The 19955-nt window shown below is 54.2% G+C and overlaps 1 protein-coding gene across 1 annotated transcript; it reads left to right on the top strand.

The window, feature by feature from the left end:
- Nucleotides 1–4705: 4705 nt before the first annotated feature.
- On the top strand, nt 4706–9767 carry ADAD2 (adenosine deaminase domain containing 2). The gene is made up of 10 exons (XM_032389803.1): nt 4706–5165; nt 7274–7414; nt 7728–7775; nt 7866–7991; nt 8088–8238; nt 8329–8496; nt 8620–8849; nt 8958–9201; nt 9456–9576; nt 9663–9767. Exons 1-10 carry the CDS (start codon nt 4706–4708, stop codon nt 9765–9767), a joined length of 1794 nt encoding a protein of 597 aa, XP_032245694.1.
- Nucleotides 9768–19955: the final 10188 nt, after the last annotated feature.

Below are 19955 nucleotides of genomic sequence, written 5' to 3'. Positions count from 1 at the left end.
CCGGGCCGGACCGGAAGTACTCCCTCGAAGGCAGGAAGTCCCGCCTCCTAGCCTGGCCTCCGCGGGCGCCCTAGAGCGCCACCTCCCGGGCGGAGGGGGAATGGGAGTGGAGGCGCCGCCTTGCGCAGTGGAAGCACAGTTCCGTCAAGTCTGCGTACTCTTAACGCCAGCGTGACCGCGGGTTCGAATCCTGTATCTGCTTGACTTCCTGTTTCACAGGCTTGTTGTTGAGTATTAAGTTAATTCATTCACCAAACACTCACTGAGCACCAATATGAGCCAGGCACTGTATTAGCGACTAGAAATCCAGTGAATTGTTCTCATACCCTATGAAGCAGGCTTTACAACTAGGGGTACGGTAACCCCTGGAGTGCATGAGGCGCTCGCAGTGGTCAAGCAAGTATAGCTCTAGGCATATGGTGACTAGCATAACATAATAAAATAAAATTTAAAAAAAAAGTATAGCTCTAGGCATTGCTTCTCAAATTCTAGCTTTCATCGCATCACCTGAATGCGGTGTAAAACAGTTTCTGGGTGGGGTGGGACCTGGTATTTTGCCTTCCTAAATTCCCAGGTGATGCTGATTGTGCTTGTCTGGGGGACACGCTTTTAAGAACTACCGTGCAATCATAAATCTTACCATTATCTTAACCCAATAGCTCTCAAACTTGAGTGTGCAACAGTATGCCCTGGAGGGCTTGTTAAACTAGTTTGCTGGGCCCCACTCCCAGAGTTTCCTGTTCCGTAGGTCTGGGATGTGATTCAAGAATTTGCATTTCTAATGAGTTCCCAGATGTTACTGATGCTGCTGGTCCAGGCACCACACTTTGAGAACCATTATTTTTTTTTTTTTTTAAAGATTTTATTTATTTATTTGAGAGAGAATGAGAGAGAGCACATAAGAGGGGGGAGGGTCAGAGGGAGAAGCAGACTCCCTGCCGAGCAGGGAGCCCGATGCGGGACCCGATCCAGGGACTCCAGGATCATGACCTGAGCCGAAGGCAGTCGCTTAACCAACTGAGCCACCCAGGTGCCCCGAGAACCATTATTTTTAAAAAATCAATTTCCAAAATCTCAGCATCCATCTATACAGTTTTTATCTGGGAGGTGCTTGAGATCAGACACTTGCCATTCCACACTGTGGAGTATTGCCTGAGATGGGTGCCGAACGAGCAGGAAATTCCGAAAAGCAGAGTTCCTACAGGAGAGAGTCCCCATTAGACTGAGAAAAGTGGGTTCAGGAAGAAATAGTGATGGAAGGATGCAGAAGGGGCCTTTTGGGAGCTGACAATACCCCGTTCATCTCAGTGCTGGTTACGTGGATGTGTTCAGGGCGTGAAAATTCATCAAATGATCTGGACGCTTCTCTGTACGTGAGGTATGTTTCAATAAAGCAGCTTTTTTTAAAAAAAAGAAAATGTGATGCTTTATCTCATTAAAACTTCTCAATGTGCCTTCTCAGCTGTTTTAGAAGGCAGAAGTCACTCTATGAGGGCAGGAATTCTTCAGGGCTGGTCACTGCTGTACCCCAAACACCTGGGAGAGTGGACGCTTGGTAAGTACTTGAATAATTGGAAGCAGGAATGAAATGAGATGGTTCTCCTGAGAAAATGCCAACACTTTGATTTAAACTGAAAAAAAATGAAGTCAGACTGTTTCTGATAGGCAGCAATTCTGTTTTAGCTGACTGGTTTGATTATGAGGGTAGGCTTTGCCAATGGGGTCATTTGGAGAGTGTTTTTCATAAATGGAGTAAGTGAACCCTGCATCTCCATGGTTTTGGTGGAAACATACTGGAAAGATAATTATAATATATAATAAATTAGAAATCGCTGCTTTTGCAACTATTTAAACTTGCGACTAAAAAATTGGGGATGTATAGTTTTTCAAAATTGTTTTAAGGTTATATATGCAAAAAAAAAAATGAGGACCGTTTATACTGGTTTCCTATTACTGCTGTAACAGATTCCCACAAACTCAGTGGCTTACGACCACATAATATTGGGGGTGCTTGGGTGGCTCAGGTCACCATGTCAGGGCCCTGGGATGGAGCCCCATGTCAGGCTCCACACACAGCCTGCTTGAGATTCTCTCTCTCCCTCTCCCTCTGCCCACCCCCCCCCCATGCTCTCTCTGTAAAATAAATGAATGTTAAAAAAAAAAAAGACAACATAATATTGTACAGGTTTAGAGGTCAGTGAGACCCATTCTGAAATGGGTCTCACTGAGCTAAAACCAAGATTTTAGCAGGGCTGTGTTCCTTTCTGGAGGCTCTAGGGGAGAATCTGGGTTCTTGCCTTTTCTGTCTTCTGAAAGCTGCCTGCATTCCTTAGCTCCTGGCCCCCTTCCATCTTCACAGCAACGATGGCCAGTTGAGTTTTTGTCATGATGCCAACTTTCTGATTTGGCCTCTGTCTCCTTCTTCCCTATTTAAGGATCCTGGTGATTGATTACCCTAAAACAATCTCCCTTTAAAAAAAACAAAAAGATTTTATTTTTAAGTAATCTCTCCACCCAAGGTGGGGCTCGAACTCACAACCCTGAGATCACGAGCTGCACGCTGCACGTGCTGAGTCAGCCAGGTGCCCCCAATCTCCCTATCTTAAACTCAGCTGATTAGAAACCTTAGTTCCCTCTGTAACTGTAATGCTCCCCTTGCCATATGATGTAACATAATCCTAGGCGGTGGGAATGAGGACACGGACATCTTTGGGGGACCGTTATTTTGCCTACCATACCACTATTCTATATCACCCTTAAGAGATACCCATCTAGCTTCTGCATTGTGAGGCCAATCCATTTCTTCCTTCCTTCTTTTCTTTCCCTAAACAAGTTGTTACTTTTTTTTTTTACCGACATACACTTATCGTGCAGTAAACTGCACAAGTCTTAAGTGTCCAGCTTATCAAGTTTTACAAACATGTATCTCCCCATAATCACCACCCAGATCAAGACAGAGAACATTTCTGCCCTTCTAGAGAATTCCCCTTCCCAGTGCGACTTCCCAGTCAATATCCCCTTCAAGAAGTAACCACGACTCTGACTTTTATCACCATAGACTAATTTTTCCACTTCACGGAATGTGTATCAACATAATCATATTGAAGTTGCTCTTTTTAGCCTGGCTCCTTTCACTCAAATGCCCAGGAGATTCACCCACGTTGTGCGTGTAACAGTAGTTTCTTACTGTTGGGTTATAGTCTATCGTATGACTGTTTCCCCATTTGTCCATGCGATTTCCTGCGGGTGATGTTTCTGAGCTTCGTAACCCCGTTCTTGTCTCTTTGTGGTTGTATGCAGCCATCATTCTGTTTCTGAGCACGCTGTGATGTCCCTTCCATCTACATAGGCCTGCTTCCACTCTCTGGACTATACCCAAAACCAGAATTGTTCTTCCAGATGCCATTCCTTGAAAGGTTTGAGAGGGTGAATCTGCCCTGCCCCGCTCCTCCCAAGTCAAATATTCCTGGTTCCACCAACTTCTCATAGGCCAAGCATCCACACTACCTGGTTAGCATCGTCATGACCCAAAGGGAGGGATCACCAGCTGCAGCAGCAACAGTGACAAACCTTCAGACTGCGAACCAAGAAACTGGTCCTATTTTCCTGTTCATTGGCTTCTGTAAGACTCAGTTAAACATGTGGCCCCTTAAAACTGTAGTGTATTGCATCCTAGCAGGCTATATGTCAATCGTCTTCATTCCTAACTTCATCTTGTTTTTGTTATTTTTCCTTCATTCCTAGTCCCTCACCTTAAAAAACTGCTGTTTTGTGGTATTTTTATAAGCCAACTTAAAATCCCTTCTGAGGGGCGCCTGGGTGGCTCAGATGGTTGGGCGTCTGCCTTCGGCTCAGGTCGTGATCCCAGGGTCCTGGGATCAAGTCCCACATCGGGCTCCTGGCTCAGTGGAGAGCCTGCTTCTCCCTCTCCCTCTGCCTCTCCCCCTGCTCGTGCTCTCTCTCTCTCTATCTCTCTGTCTCAAATGAATAAATAAAATCTTTAAAAAATAAAATAAAAAAATAAAAAAATAAAAAAAAAAATTCCTTCTGAAACAACAACAACAAAAAAAAAAAGAAAAAAAAGGAAGGGGGTGCCAAATGGTTAATTTTGGCTAGAGGCTTCAGGAGGTGGACAGTTTTTAAATGTAGATCCTAAAGATGCCGTGAGGCTGCTTCAATTGAGAATACCTGCATTTATCAGCTAAAGACATTTACCTCCCCCCAAAGTTCAGCGGTTGGGGGTGGTCTGGTGCGATGGGTGCAGTTTGGGGCATCCTGGGGCGAGAGCAAGGGGGAGACCCTAGACCCACATCCCCAAACCCCTTCCCAGGTCTTCACTTCCAGGACCACCCCAGGCTGGAGAACAGGGTCATGGGAGCGCCCGCCTTCCTCCCCTCCCCGCTCCCCGGCCTGAACACCTACCCCGGAAGCGGGAGGTCAGCCCGGACACCGCTCAATCCGTGCTCCACATCCTGGCTGCCGCCGCTCCTGCGGCTGCTCAGGAGACTGGCCTTCAATTGGCTGGGCACAGCGTCTGACACAGCTCTGCAGGCTCTCATTGGCCAGCAGTGAGGCGGGGGCGGAGCTTGTCTTGCTCTGGCTGCCGAGCCACGTGCTCCTCACGCGGAGCCGCCCCGCACCGTGTAAAAGGGCGCAGGCAGCGTGAGATCGGTCCCGCCGTCCTCTCTGGTCCCCGCGTCCGGCCATGGCTTCGGCAGCCGGCACGGCCTCAGGCGCGGATGACGGTGGCCGCAGGAAGCCCCGTCTGGCGGCGTCGTTGCAAATCAACCCCAGGCCCAGCCCCTTGCGGCCCACGGCCAGTCTGGGCCAACAACCCTGGGAGCCCACGGTCACCCCCAACGCGGAGAACGACGAGGGGGGCGGGCAGCCCCAGGCCTCGGCAGCAGGGGACGGTGGGCCTGGGGAGGGGGCCGGACTCGGGGACCTGGGGGCAGCCGGGGCACGGGAAGAACTGGGGGGACAGATGGGGAGGTCCCCGAGGGTCTCTGTCCCGCCTGCAGGGCCTGCCGGGGACCTCCCGACGGCGGCCGGGCAGCTGGGCCTGCCGCTCAAGGACCCGCCGCAGGGCCATGCCGTGGCCTTGCTCTCGCAGTATGCAGCCAGTCTGGGCGTCTCCCTGACCTTCCGAGAGGACCAGACCGCAGGTGAGGCCCGGTGGCGTGCGACCGCGGCGCTCCCTGGGCTAACCTCCTATGAAGTAGGTGGGATCGCGAGCTGGCCTGGAGCCGAGGCGGACCTGCCGGGAGCAGCACGGTGCGGGAGCACCAGCTCCACCAGACATCGAACTGGCGAGGTCACAGCAGGGGGAGCGTTATCCCCAGCTGAAGCTTCGAGAGGTTAACTACCCAGCCTTTCAGCCCGGGTTTTTTTGAGGGCCAATTACTTGAAATTACAGGTTGCCACGCCAACACTGGAGCTCCCTAAGTGAGGGCCAGCTCCTGACTGGAAGATGTTATCAAGCATAGTTTGGTGATGGCAACAGTGCGAGGAGATGTGATCGCTCGCATGTCCTCTCCTCTTCCTCCGTGTGTCCCCTCACCTCTGACTCAGACACACACAGCAATACCCCAGGTCCTACATTCAGGTTCCCAACCTTAAGGCAGAGCCTTCCCAGTTTCTAAGGAGATGGTAAGAGAATCTGTTGAGATGCTGGGTACATTTGTAGACTGCCTAGGAGAACCCCAAATGAACAGCTCAAAAAAGGTACTGCATTAAAAATGTACTTGGAACTTGTCTTAATCAGGGATGGTAAGACAGCAGGCACGGAGGTGATTGTCATGATGGAAAGAATTAAGGACAGGTCCCTAGGAACGGGAGGCACGCTCACCACGCAGGTTCACAGGGGACAGGACCAGGGTTGGCCAGGAGGCAGAAGAGTGGGTAGAGAAAACTGCAGAGCCTTTGTTGGGGTTTTCTCGGGAAGGAATGGTTGAGGCAGGGTAGGTATGCTGGGTAAGCTTAGGATTGTGTAAGACAAGGCGTCAAGTAAGGTTTGGGGTTAGGAGGGTGTCCCTAGTTGCCCAGTACCTGCCTTGGGGTGATCTAGGGTTGATGGTCTGCGTATGAGCTCTGGATTGGTTGGTTTCTTTTCTTTTCTTTTTTAAAGATTTTTTTTTTATCTATTTGAGAGTAAGCCCATGCACGAGCGGGGTGAGGGGTAGAGGGAGAGGGTTCGCAGACTCCCCACTGAGCTCGGAGCCCAATGAAGGACTCAATCCTGCGACCCAGAGACCTGCGACCCTGAGCCAAAAACAAGAGTTGGACAGCCAACCAACAGAGCCCCCCAGGTGCCCCTGGAGTGGTTGGTTTCTATATCAAAGGTGTGTTTGTGGGGCACCTGGGTGGCTCAGTCAGTTGGGTGTCTGCCCTTGGCTCAGGGCATGATCCCTGGGTCCTGGGATGGAGCCCCGTGTTGGGCTCCCTGCTCTGAGGGGAGTCTGCTCCTCCCCCTCCACTCAAGCATGAGCTGTTCCGTAGCTGCGCAGGGCTCTAATCTCCTGTCACATGACACAGTTCCTCGGCCCACCTTTGTGTGCAGGACACTGATGTTTCGCTGTGAAAGAGAAAAAAGGCGTTGATAGTTTTGACAGTTTGGTTTCATTTCCCCACTGACCCAGAACTCCCATTTTAATATTGTATAAATCTCAGCCCTCACAGAGGTCCATACAGAGTTTGAAGCCCCATATCCCTGAGAATTCTGGACTGTCCCCTCACAGGGGACAGTATGCCTGAGCAAACAACAGCGTACACACTCCCACAACACAACACAGAGCTCCGTCACAAATACGCAGTCCCGTATTTGGAAATGGATTCCTCTCTTAATGAAAAAAGAAACTTTATCAAAAAAAGCAGAAGTGCACTGCCGAGCAAGGAGCCGTGTAAGACTGTGTGTGAACGAGAAGCTTTGAAGACAAGACCTCAGGGGTCCAGTCCACAAAATGAAACCCATTCTTTGTGCAGTATTGCCATGAACCCACGCTTCGCATTTTGAATGCGTTCAAACATTTTGTATTTTGTGGTCATCGTTTTAATTTTGTGATTCATATTTCATGCGCCGTCACGTCCGTTCTAATGAATACTCCTCTTATTTCTCCTGATTTTCTTTTATGGCAAAATTGCCTGATGGCCAGTAGTTTCGGGGTGAAGGTAGGGGTGGGGTCAGGAGGAAGCAGGCTGAGAGGGGCTGTGGCTCAGGTGGGCCCGTGGTGGGGATGGAGTGCGGGGCGCTGCCTCAGGGCCCCTCTCTCCGCAGACCCCTGCTTGCCCTTCTCTGTGCGCGCCGAGCTGGATGGGCTGCTCTGCCCCGCGGGAAATGCCAACAGCAGGTCGGAGGCCAGGCAGCAGGCGGCGCTCTCTGCCCTCCGCTACCTCTGGAGTCAGCCGGGGAGCCCAGGTAAGGGGGACAGGTGACCCAAGTGGGTGCGTGTGCCGGGCTGGGTTGTCACGGAGACCATCTGGGCATCAGGGCCTCGCCTGCAGGGAGCTGGGGAGAGGGGGCTGTGAGCTGACTGATGCCCTAATTCCTTTGAAGCCTGCCCACCCTGGGGGTGCAGGGACTGCTAGAGGGGCAGCCCAGGAGTTTGGGGTTGCTGGAAGATGATTCCCCCTCATTCCCACCAATTGAACGTCTTGGCTTCCAGAAGGACCAAGGACAGGTGGGCGGGCCCTGGTACCCATGGTAACCCACCCCCTTGTCTTTCTTCCAGAGCCCCCAAAGACCCCAAGCAAGCCTCCAGCCGCCCCTCTGAGTGTAGGTAGGTGGGCCCCCATTGTCCCCAGCCCTGTGGTGAGAGGAGGGGTACAGTCTGTGGGGTCCCCACCTCCACCTTCTCCCCAACGTGCAGAGAACATCCTGACCCACGAGCAGCGCTGTGCGGCCGTGGTCAGCGCCGGCTTTGACCGCCTGGTGGACCAGACCTCCCCATACAGGGCCTGTAAGGGGACTGTGGCTGCCGTCATCTTGGAGAGAGGTAGGGCTTGCCCTGCCCCCACCTCGGGACCACCCCCACCCCCACCCCACGGACCCCTTGCCTTTGCCAGCGAGGCTCTGCCCCCTTCCCTTACAGAGGTGCCAGGCGCCAGGGGCCACGCCAAGGAGATCTACGAGCTGGTGGCGCTGGGCACGGGCAGCAGCACCTACGCCGGCTGGCTGGAGTTCTCCGGGCGGCAGCTCCACGACTTCCACGGGCTGGTGGTAGCCCGCAGGGCCCTGCTCAGGTGAGGGCTGGGCCGGGCGGGCGCCTGGCTGCAGGACCGCAGCGCGCAGGACCCCACAGCCCGAACCGCTCCTCCGCCTGCCTCCTCCAGGTTCTTGTTCCGTCAGCTCCTGTTGGTGACACAGGGTGGCCCCAAGGGCCAGGAACGGTCGGTACTGGCCCCCCAGCCTGGGTCTGGGCCCCCCTTTGCCCTCAAGCCCCGGATCTTCCTGCACCTCTATGTCAGCAATACCCCCAAGGGAGCCGCTCGTGACATCTAGTATGTGGGGAGCCCTGGCGGGGCCCTCCGTTCGGCTGGGTGGGGAAGGGCGGTATGGGGGGGACGGAAGAGCAGCCTCACTCTTGTGTCCTACGCCTTCGCTCCCTCTGCCCACCTCTGCAGCCTCCCACCCAGCTCTGAGGGCAGCATCCTGCACAGCCCGCCCTCCCGCCTGCAGGCCCATGTCCGCGGGGAGCTGAAGCCTGTGTGCTACATGGCCCCCGCGCTCCGGGACACCCATGTGGGCTGCCTCTCCGCCAGTGACAAGCTGGCTCGCTGGGCCGTGCTGGGGCTGGGTGGCGCCCTGCTCGCCCACTTCCTGCCTCCCCTCTACGCCACCAGCCTTGTCCTGGGTGAGGGCCCTGGGGGCTCTGGGGGTGAGGGCGGAAGGTGGCGTCTGTGTGGTGTGTGGGAGAGGGTGTTGGTGACGCAGACCTTGTCTTGTGCCTCTGTCCCTCCAGCTGACCCCTGCCACGACCCCCCAACTCTGAGCAGGGCCATCCACACCCGGCCCTACCTAGACAGGGTCTTGGGGCCGTGCCTGCCACCCCCCTATGGCCGTACCACGCTGCACCTGTTTGCAGGGCCCCCCGTGGCCCCCTTGGATCCTGCCCCCAACACCTGCTGTGGCCTGAGCCTCAACTGGAGCCTGGGGGACACCGATGTCGAGGTTGTGGATGTGGTCACCGGGCGTGTGAAGGCTGAGTAAGAAAGGCCCGTGGGCAGCATGGTGGTGAGGGGTCCGTGGCTCCGTGCCCTTGGGGCAGGACGGTGTATCTGGGTCCCAGCTTGGGTTCTGATCCTAGCTTTGTGACCTGTAACCCTGGCTGGTGCTTCTGTCACTCACCCTGTGACACCCATGAGTCCCCCCAAGATTGCATGGCCAGAAAGGAGATGGCGTGAGCAGCATGGTGTGGGCCCCTTAGCTCAGTCTCCCGGCCTTCTCTGTCCATCCGCAGTGCCGGCCTCGGGCCCCCCTCCCGCCTCTGCAAAGCAGCCTTTCTCCGGGCCTTCCGCCAGGCTGCCAGAGCTCTCGGGAAGCCCCACCTCCTGGCCTTGAAGACCTACGAGGCAGCCAAGGTTAGCGCTTGGCCACCCCTCCAGCCCGCTCTGTCCTGCTCCCGCAGCAAGCACGCGCTCTCCACCCTCCTCCTGTCCTTTCCTAGGCCGGACCCTACCAGGATGCTCGCAGGCAGCTGGCCCTCCTCCTGGACCAGCAGGGCCTGGGGGCTTGGCCCTCGAAACCACTGGTGGGCAAATTCAGAGGCTGAGGCCCACCTCCTGAGCCGAGCTGGATCCTGCTGGAGGAGGGTCGCTTCTGGAGAGGGCTGGGGAGGCGATAGGGGGATGGGAGATGCACGGGGCAAGGTTGGGGTTGCAGGGAGGGGCCTATGTCGTGGGTGGGGAGGCTTGCTGCACATTCGGACTTGAATAAAGAGCAGTTTTTGGTGCTTTTACGTGTTGTTGGCTCTTTTGGGAGGAGCGGGGAGCCTGCAGCCCTTTTGTTGAAGGATTCATGAGTGGGGCAGCTCCACCTACCTGCAGAGAGGTGTCCCCAGGAGTGGAACAAGATGGCAAGTTTTTCTAGGAGGGTGGGGGCAAAAAGTTATTGGCAAAAAAACCCTCAAATAAATAAAAAATAATTGTTCTCGACACAGAGTTTTCTTGGAGAAAAAGCAAAATGTCTTGTGCAGATCAGCTCATCTTCGGGGAGTGGGGAAGACCCAGATGAAAAATCTCTGGTGGACCGGTTGAGACTACCCTTTTGGGGAGGTTGAAAGTGCAATTAGATTATGTGTTAAACCCCGGTTTGGGAACTCAGTCTAAGTGACACCATTTGGGGACTGTGGGGTTTTTTTTAAACACAGAATGACTTTATTGTGTCGCCAGCCCGCCTGAGTGCTCCAGGGGAGGCCCTGTGGGTCCTGGGGCAGGGCTGTGGTTGTGTGGGGGCGTTCCTTCTTGGGTGTGATTGGGGCTCCTGTGTCCCTTCCTTTCCCAGTCATGTGGGAAACAAAGGCAGAAGAAAAACGATTAAATTTCCTTACTCCCTCCAGCCCACTGACAAGTTCCTCTAGGGACTCAACCGTCTCCATGCTGACACTTTGCTGAGGGCAAAAGGCAATCCTAGCTCAACGCTCCCACCCCCCAGGATCCTGTAAGTATACTTTAAAGTATAAAAATTTAGAAATTTCCTTTATCCCTGAACCCCTCAAGATACGTGTTGGCAATCATCCCCCAAGCATGTGGCCCACCGATAGACATCTGAAGGGTCTCATGACTCAGGTTTTATTAGACGGTAATAAATGACCTTTTCCCAACAATAGCTCAAGGCCCTGGGAACGTTGCTTCCAAATTTCCTTAGAGAATGATGCAATCCCAAATCCCCTCCCAACTAGAAAGTATGTAACGGGCCATTCCTCATGACCCCGGGGGAAGCTGTTTCTGCCCACGGGTCCTCTCCCATGCTTCGATACAACCACCTTTTTGCACCAAAGACGTCTCAAGAATTCTTTCTTGGCCATCGGGCTTCCAGCCCTAAAGTTCTTTCCTACATCAGCTGGGGGAGTACAGACTGCCCAGGCAGGCCTGATTATTTCTCTAGATGAATCGACTCAAGTGCACCAAGCTCAAGTGGCTGGCAAAGGCCACACACACCCAGGGGCAGAGAGGTGGCTTGGACGGAGGGGGCACCGTCCCAGGACTCCAGCATCAGCATTGGCCTGCCCCCGAACGTTGACCCAGCTCCCCAAGGTCCACCTAGGGGAGCAGTCCGTAGTTCTGAATCTTAAGACAGCTGCAGGGGCAGGGAGCCTGGGGCCACAGGGCGTGGGGCTGGGGGGCTGGCAGGATTTCAACCACCCGTGGCCCCCGGTCTCCAGACTTCAGAGCAGGCTGTGCTCCTGCTCAGGGGACACTGCCCGGGCTGGCGGGGTGCCCAGGTGTGCAGACATGTGCGGGTGTGCGTGCCTGTGCGGGGTGAGTGGTCTTCCCAGCCGAGGCCCTCAGGGTGCCTGATAGCCTCGCCGATGCACCGCAGCGCCCCGGAGGAAAAGGAAGGCTAACCCCGCAGCCGGCCCAGTGAGGCAAGCGGGCTCAGGCATTCCCTTGAGTTACCCAGGGGAGCAGCTGGGCGGCACAGGAGGAGGACCGGGACCCCGCTCTGTAGGGCTCGCTCTGTCAGCTTCCCAGGGCTGCAGTAACAAAGGACCACACGCTAGGTGCCTTAAAACAGACATTTGTTCCCTCCCAGCTCCGGAGGCCAGAAGTCTGATCAGCAGCAGGGCCGGTTACTTCCGTGGCCTCTGGGGAGAAAATCATTCCAGGTGGCCGCTTCGGGGAGCAGCGGGCCATCCTTGCTCAGGGCAGCATCACTGCTGTCTCTGCCCCTGTGCGCCTGGCCTCCTCCCTTTATACATCTGTGTGTCCCTTCTAAGGACCACAGGCATTGGATTTAGGGCCTACCCAATTCCCATAGGACCTCATTTTAACTTTACATGTGCGAAGACTGCTCCCAGGTGAGGTCACTTTCAGAGGCTTGGGGGCGGGGCATGAATTTGGGGGTGAATGTTTACCTCTATACACCCGCAAGCCCAGCGGAAGGGACCCTGGGCCCTACCCTCTCACAAAAACCCAAAGGACCTTACCGGCAGGGATTAGGGCAGCAGTCTGCCCAGGGCCTGCCTCCTCTCCCCAGTGGGACCATGATGCCCGAACCCTCTGGCATCCTTCAACATGGGGCTGGTGAACCCCCATGTTGAATCCTGGTCCATGTGGGACCACCCTCTGCTACCACTCCTTCCTGAGCCTTGCTGATGTAGGAAAGAACATTAGGGTTTGAGGCCAAGGGCCAAGAAAGAATTCTTGAGACATCTTTGATGCAAAAAGGTGGTTGTATTGAAGCACGGGACAGGACCCATGGGCAGAAACAGCTTCCCTCGGGGTCATGAGGAATGGCCTGTTAGATACTTCCAAGTTGGGAGGGGGTTTGGGATTGCATCATTCTCTAGGGAATTTTGGAAGCAAGGTTTCCAGGGCCTTGAGCTATTGTTGGGAAAAGGTCATTTATTACCGTCTAATAAAACCTGAGTCATGAGACCCTTCAGATGTCTATCGGTGGGCCATATGCTTGGGGGATGATTGCCAACACGTATCTTGAGGGGTTCAGAGATAAAGGAAATTTCTTTTTTTTTTAAAGATTTTATTTATTCATTTGACAGAGAGAGAGAGCACAAGCAGGGGGAGCGGCAGGCAGGCGCCGTGGGCGCTAGTGGGGCCCCACTTCACAGGGCAGGATGCTCCTGAGGTGTAGTAGAGTAACTTCTGGAAGAACACGTGGGTGGGCGGGGTGGTGCTGCTTTCCCAGCCCTTCCACCCCGGGCACTGCGGCAGCTGCTGCTGGATTGGCTCCCGTGACCTTGGACAAAACTCCCAACAGCTCTTATAAAATGAGAACTGTACGGTGGGAGGTGGGAGATGCAGTCTTTGTGGTTGAGAGAAAGTGCTCGGGCCACAGTGCTTGGGGGATGGCAGGGAGAAAGCTGCTGATGGGAGGGGCAGGGGGAGGAGGGGGGAGGAGGGAGAGGGAGGAGGAGGGAGGGGAGGGACAGGGGAAGGGGGAAGGAAGGAGGAGGGAGAAGGGGGGAGGAGGGGGAGAAGGGAGGGAGAAGGGGGAAGGGAGGGGAGGGAGGGGGGGGGCTGCCTCTGGGCTGGCCCGCAGGTGCTCAGGAATGTGCAGGTGCAAGGCAGCGGGGCAGGTGGAGGATTAGAGGAGGAAAGTTGGAACCCTGAGGGTTCAAAGCCCTGTCAGCGCTGATGGTTTTATCTGAGTAAACGGCTGGGTTATTTACCATTAGGTATTGTTTCTCTTAAAGAAACTTCTCAGGCCAACTTTGAAATCACGATTTCTCTTGGTTATTTTTTTCAGGGACGAGAGGATTTTTAAAACACCCAAGCCTATTAATTAGCCCATTAATTGCACGTTGTTGTCCCCAGGAGATAATTTCAATTGATTTACTTTTTGTACCGCGGTGGTGACTACAACAGCCGTCCCAGACCCCGGCTGTATGCCACGAGCCTTTTGATATTCATTCATCGCATAATCACTGGGTAAACAAGTTATTCACGGTGACATTAACTCTGCTGTGTTCTGCCAAGTAAGGAATATTTGTCCCCACCCTGCGTAAATCTGCCTGTCCGATCCTTTCCTCCCAAGACAGTCCTTATTACACCAAGCTGGCTCAGGTCCTTTGACTCAGCTTATTTATGTTGAAGGACAATGATGAGGGCTGCTTTTGAAATGGAGAGTCTGTTAATGTCTTCTTGGCCTAATCCCCTGCGGGTGCAGTTTTTGCCAGCCCGGCATATTTAAATTAAGAGGTGATGTCATCTAGCTGGGCACAAGTCACACCGGCCGGCTGCCTCCTCCAGGAAGCCTGGGCCATCCCCTCTTCCCTTCCCACCGCTCTGAGCTCTGGGAACCTTTCCTGAGCATCCCCTGCACCATGCTGTCCCTCCGCTGGGCATGGACTTCACCACTGAGCAGGAGGGCGGACCTGGAGGCCAAGGGGCCACTCCACCTTCCCAAGCCTCAGTTTCTCCATCTGGCAAATGAGTCAGCCACAGATGCGTTGCCTGTGGGGTGGTGGTGGCGGAACTGGGAAGGGGGCTGAGCAGCGCTCCCGGGTCTCGGCGGTCCTCAGGCGGTGGCCGGTGTCAAGCCTGTCTGCTCCCAGCTCTAGGGGGTGGCCCCCGGTTTGCTTCTCCCCATCTCCTTGGAGGGCGGGGGTCTCCCACATAGAAGGTGCCTGACCGACAAGCGCTGAATGGGAAATGAATGGATTATATAGGATGTCCTCTTTACAGGAGTCGGGTCCAGGGAGAGAATAGAAACCCTGTTCTCAAGTATGGTTTTAGATGACATTTTGATATTTTCCATTGTATTGTGGCCCTTTTCCCTCTGCCCTGCAGAGAGTGAATAAGAGTTAGAGAAAGGTTAGTGAGAGTCACCCCACTCCCGGGCTCGGCTGTGTGATGGCAGGTTAAAACCCCCCCGCATACACCCTGAGACGCTGTAACAAAGACAGCCACCCCCTTGGGCTTTCAGCAGAGCTCATTCTTCTCAGCAGAAAGGAGGTGACAGGTCCTCCGGTGGCTGTCCCCCATCCTGACTTCAGGGGAAGGCAGCCTCCCCTCGTAGGACCTGAGCCGGGGTTCCCCACATCACTTGTGCTCACCTGCCCATTGGTCCAAACGCAGTCACACGCTGCAGGGCTGGCTGGGACGCGGGAATCTGGTGAGAGCGTGAGTGGACCCCACTGCTCACCTTGTCCCTGGGGCCGGTGCTTGGAAAGATGGGGGGAAGGCGTCCCGCTCTGGGAAGGAGGGGGCGCCCGCGTTTGCTGCCAGGCCGTCCCTGAAGGTAGAAGTGGGCTGGGGGCAGAGGTGGGTGGCTCTAAGATACGGGTCTAGGACTGAACAACTGTTCTGGGGGCATCACGAAGTGAAAACATTTCATTGCCCAGCGTCGCTACTGGTCGAGCAGACGGGCGTGGGGATGTCAGTGCTGCTCTGGGTGACCATTGCCGGTGTGGGCTTTTCCCCATAGGCTTTGCTGATGCACTTTGGGTGCACATTCTTATTCCCTGAGTGCCAGATCACCAGAGCCAGGCAGCGTGGCTGGAGACACAAGTTCCCTCCCCACGCCGGGGCCAGCGGCCAGGCTTTGGGGTGGATGTCTGGCCTGAGGAGGCCTTTAGAAGCTTCTACAGGAAGGGTACAGAGTAGACCAAATGCTGTGACAAACAGCCCACAGTTTCAGTGGCTTACTCAGGAGGAGCTCTTCTCTTGCAGGTACAATCCACGGATGCAGGGGATCCGCTGCTTCCGTCTCGCGGGCCCACCCCTCAGGGCAGAGCCAGCAAACTTTCTACAGAGAGCCAAAAAGTCAATATATCCACCTTGTGGGCCGTGCAGTCACTGTTGCAACTACTCGACTCTGCTGTTACAGCCCCCAGAGCACTGCAGACAAGGAACGGGCCAGGCTGTGTTGCAATAAAACTTTATTTACAAAAACAAGAGGGGGGCCGATGTAGTTTATTGACCCCTGCCTTAGGCTTTGAATATTCCTGTGACTCTGCAGGGCCTGTGGGGTGAAAGGCAGGAGAGAGAGTTGCACATACCCCTTCCACCACATTCCACTGACCAGAACCTTGGCCATGGCTCCCTTACCTGCAGGGAAGCTGGAAACATGGAAGACGAACCAGATGTCGGCAAGTCCGTGGCAGGCCCTGCCCCAGGGTCCTCCAGGAAGGGAAAGGACAGCCTCGAGGTATGTGTTAGTGTGGTGGGTAACCCCGGGACAGGCCCCGGAACCACAGACCTGAGTTTGAACGTCAACTCTGCCCTTACTGTCTGTGGGACCATTTAGTGTCTCGGTTTGCTCATTTGTAAGAGGGGGGCAAATGGGGCCTCCCCCACACAGTCGCTCTGTGGATGAAATAAGGCACGTAGAGTCTTGGTCCAGGGTCTCACACAGGGGAGACTCCCGGAGACTGGGGGCTTTTGGACAGGTGTTTGAAACCCACCAACGAGCTGAGCTGATGAGGGTGTGAGACCCAGAGCAGAGCCCAAGGCTCTCATCTGCCAGGCCCTCCCTCTGCACTAGGAAGCCTGCTTCTTTCAAAAACCAAATATCCTAGCTCTGGAATACTATCTTGCAGGGAGGATTAGATCTTAGCGTCTTTTCTGTAGTGAGAGAGGGCCCATTGGGAATGCATGTGTATAGTCCAGGGGCTTCAGGAAGGCAGTAGGAAGTAGAGGTTAAGAGCATAGAGCCTGGAGCCAGACAGGCTGGGTTCAAATCCTGAACCCATCGCTGTCGGCCCGGTGACTTGGGATATTCACCTAGCCTCCCTGTGCCTCGGTTGCTTTGTCTGTAAAATGGGGATATTAGCACCTTCCCCAGAGAGTGCTGTGACAATCCAGGGGTGTGTGAAGTGATGGGGCAGGAAGTGGCATGCAGCCAACACCCCCCAGAGGCTGTCATTGTCCCAAATGATGAGTTTGCTGCCCAGAACCTCCTTCTGTCTCTTTTGAAAGGGTACCCCGATTTTCTTCTGGGAAAACTCACCTTCCCCATTCTCAGCCGCGTGGCTTGGGTGGGACTGAGCCTATCTTCTGCTCCAGGGTGAGCCCCAACTCACATAAACCAATCAGCCTAGCCACAGTGGTTGTTTCGGGGGTGTGGCCATAAGAGGCTCAGCCAGTAAGACTCAATGAAAGCACATGCTTGGGATTCTGGGGAGCAAAAGGCTTCTGTCTTCTGTGGGCTTGGGGAAGTGAGGGTGTGAGGCTTGGAGCTTGGGCAGCCATCTTGCGGCCATGAGGGGAGCCTGGGTGTGAAGCCGATACACCCAGGGAGGCAGAGGGAGGATGCAGAGAATCTGAGCTTGTTTGATACTGATGACATTGGTCAAACACCTGGAACAAACCATACCTGACTCCGTCTGGATTTTCAGTTATCAGCTAGTAAGTCTCCTTTTGTTTGTTTGTCTGCTTGTTAAATGAAGTCTGAGTAGGGTTTCCTGTATTTGGAAATGAAACATTCCTGATTTTTTTTTTTTTTTTAGATGATAGAGCAAGAGAGAGATCGCGAGAGTGAGTGGAGATGGGGAGGGGCAGAAGGAGAGGGAAGGAAAGAATCCCAAGCAGGCTCCACGCCCAGCATGGAGCCCAACAAGGGGCTCGATCTCATGACCCTGAGATCAAGACCTGAGCCAAAATCAGGAGTCGGACACTGTGCCTGTCGGGACACTGGAATGGGAGTCTGGATGAGAGGGAAATTGACCTTCGTACAACAAACGCTTGGCATTTTCCTGGGTACAGTGTCATCCATAGAACTGGAATATGTATAGGCTTGAACTCTAGTTGCCCATGGGCTTGACCCCACACCCTGGATGGGCGGCCTTCCTGTCTCTGTCTCACTTCTCTCTCTCCAGCCGGTGTTTGTCAGGATCACGTCCCAAATAAACCACCTGCATGTAAATCCGTGAATCAGGGTTTGCTTCTGGGGGAACCCAAAGATCTGGGAGAACCAAGTCAGACCTCCTCAGAAGCTGGTTCACATTTGGCGCCCACAGACCCCCACGTCACTGGTGTCATCACACTGCCCTCTTCCTTCCCAGGACTTACCGCAAGCTGTGCTTGTCCCATTCATTTCCTTCTGGACTTCTCTGCAGCCTGACTTCCTACCTCCCCGCCTCCCCTCCGCTCAGGACCACACCAGCATCTGTCGTGCTAACTGCCCTCTCCGATGTGCTGGAACAACATCGGGCACGTGGCAGACATGTAAGAAATATTGCCCCAGAACCCAACTCTTGTCCCTCCCAGCTTCTGAATGGCCTTGGCTGTGACCCCTGCCCCCTAGCACCCCTCGCCCGGCGGCCCCGGGACTAGACCTGCCCCAATACAGCAGAGAAGTCACAACATCACTTTTTAACATTGTTTAATGTTTCTCTCGGAGTTGCAGGGGGCAGGGGAGCCCCGAAGCTTAGTTAGGAAGGCGCCAGGTGACACTGCTGAGCTTCTCAGGGGATCTTATTTTAAGCTGATCACTGGCCAAGTACAGTGGAAGCCTTTGAAACAGCAAGATTGGCTAATTTTAGCGTGGGGCGCCCGGATTCGTTCCGTTTCCTGTCGCCCTTGGTTTTGTCCCGCTTAGAGCAAAGGTGAGTTATGAAAGTCACGTGACATTTTCCACACGTTTTTGGGAGCAGGCTGCCACCAAGGCAGGGCTGGGGAGCACAGCCTCAGCCAGGGCCCCTCGGACGACCAGGGAGCCACAGGGCTCTCGAGGACAGCCCTTTGTTTTATTTTTAACCGACATTCTGTTCCTAGGGGTGCCCCTTGGTTGGATGTCAAATGCTGGGTAGGGCAGGTGCCGGCCGAGGACCAGGAGGCACGGAGCTGAGGGCATGGGCTGGCAGTCCTGGCTTTGCTGACTCAGGCTGTGTGACTTGCCACATCACAGCCCCTCCCCGAGCCCTCACGTCCACACTTGTAAAATGGGCAGGTTCTTTGGTTCTAAGAATCCGTGGGCCAGGCTGCTCCCCGGTTGGCAGGGTCAGGGAAGGGCACCAGAGGGCCCCTCCTCGTCACAGGTGAAGAGAGAAGTCCTGCTCTGAGCCTCGGGGACTAGCTCATCTGCAAGGGGGACACTCTCTCCTCCTCCCAGAGGTGGCCTGTGCACACCTGGCCTTCTGGAACATTCTATCTGGCCTGCACGATCAGGGTTAATTTTGTTTCTCTTTGAATGCCTTTGGGCCCAGCCAGCACTCCTTCCCTTTCTCACTCTCCACTCCCATGCTAGCATTTCCTGGGGCCACCTCCCAAACCAAGGGAACGCACATCACCAGTGAGGGGCACGGGGCCCCCAGATGTGACACCCGGGAGGGATGCCAGCTCACAGGTGCCGCGGCTAGCTGGGGATGCAAGCCTCAATCTGAGCATGAAGAGACCTGGGACAGACACAGAACGAGGCACGTTCTATTACAAAGGAAGGGCTATATTCGTCCAAAATTTTGGTGTCAGAAGGGCCACAGAAGGCTGTGGAAACAGTCCAGATTATGGGGGGCTAAAGAGATGGGCTGCATAGATGCCCCCTCTAGTCCCTCCTGGTGGGGGAAAAGCCGTAAAGGACATTATTAGGTCAACTGGCAAAACTGGAACCGACAGTAGGTTAGATTAAAATATTGCGTCGACGTTAAATGTGCTGATGTTGATAACTATATTGTGGTTTTGTAAGAGAATATCCTTCACCTTAGGACAGGGACCCCCCCAAAGTATTCCGGGGTCTCCTTGGCTCTCCATCTTAAAACAAAGGACGTGATTTACCTTAGAGCTTCCTCTCCTTTTATTTTCTTGGGTGACTCACGGATTCCTTTGAGAATCCAAAGAAATCACTGGACACTTGACACTGTGAAACGCACATACATACATGCTTTGTTGCTTGTCATCTCCAGAGGCTTCCAGGCCCTCTTGGAAACCCTCTGCTGAGAATTCTTGCACTGATGGTTTTCCGACAGACCTTCTAGTGCTACATTCTAAAGTTGTTTTTGTTTTTTTTAAGATTTATTTTTTTGAGAGAGAGAGAGCGCGAGCAGGGGGAGGGGCAGAGGGAGAGAATCCTGGAGCAGACTCCCTGCTGAACGCAATCCCAGGAGCCAAAACCAAGAGTATGACACTTCACTGACTGAGCCACCCAGGCGCCCCTACATTCTAAAGTTCTAAAAGGACCATGATGTAGTCAACTTACTCTCAAATGGTCCAGAAAAATCTACTATTTATATATAATTTAAAAAAATAGTAAGTGATAAAGCAAAGCAAATGGCGAAATGTGTTTTTTTAAAAAAAGGTGTATTCAGGTAATTGTATGTATGTACTGTTTTTGTTCTTGCAAC

The sequence above is a fragment of the Phoca vitulina genome, unplaced genomic scaffold (assembly GCF_004348235.1).
Source record: "Phoca vitulina isolate PV1807 unplaced genomic scaffold, GSC_HSeal_1.0 scaffold56, whole genome shotgun sequence".
Classification (NCBI taxonomy): domain Eukaryota; kingdom Metazoa; phylum Chordata; class Mammalia; order Carnivora; family Phocidae; genus Phoca; species Phoca vitulina.
Note: the sequence above shows the minus strand (reverse complement) of the source record. Positions and strands in the feature narration are given on the sequence as shown.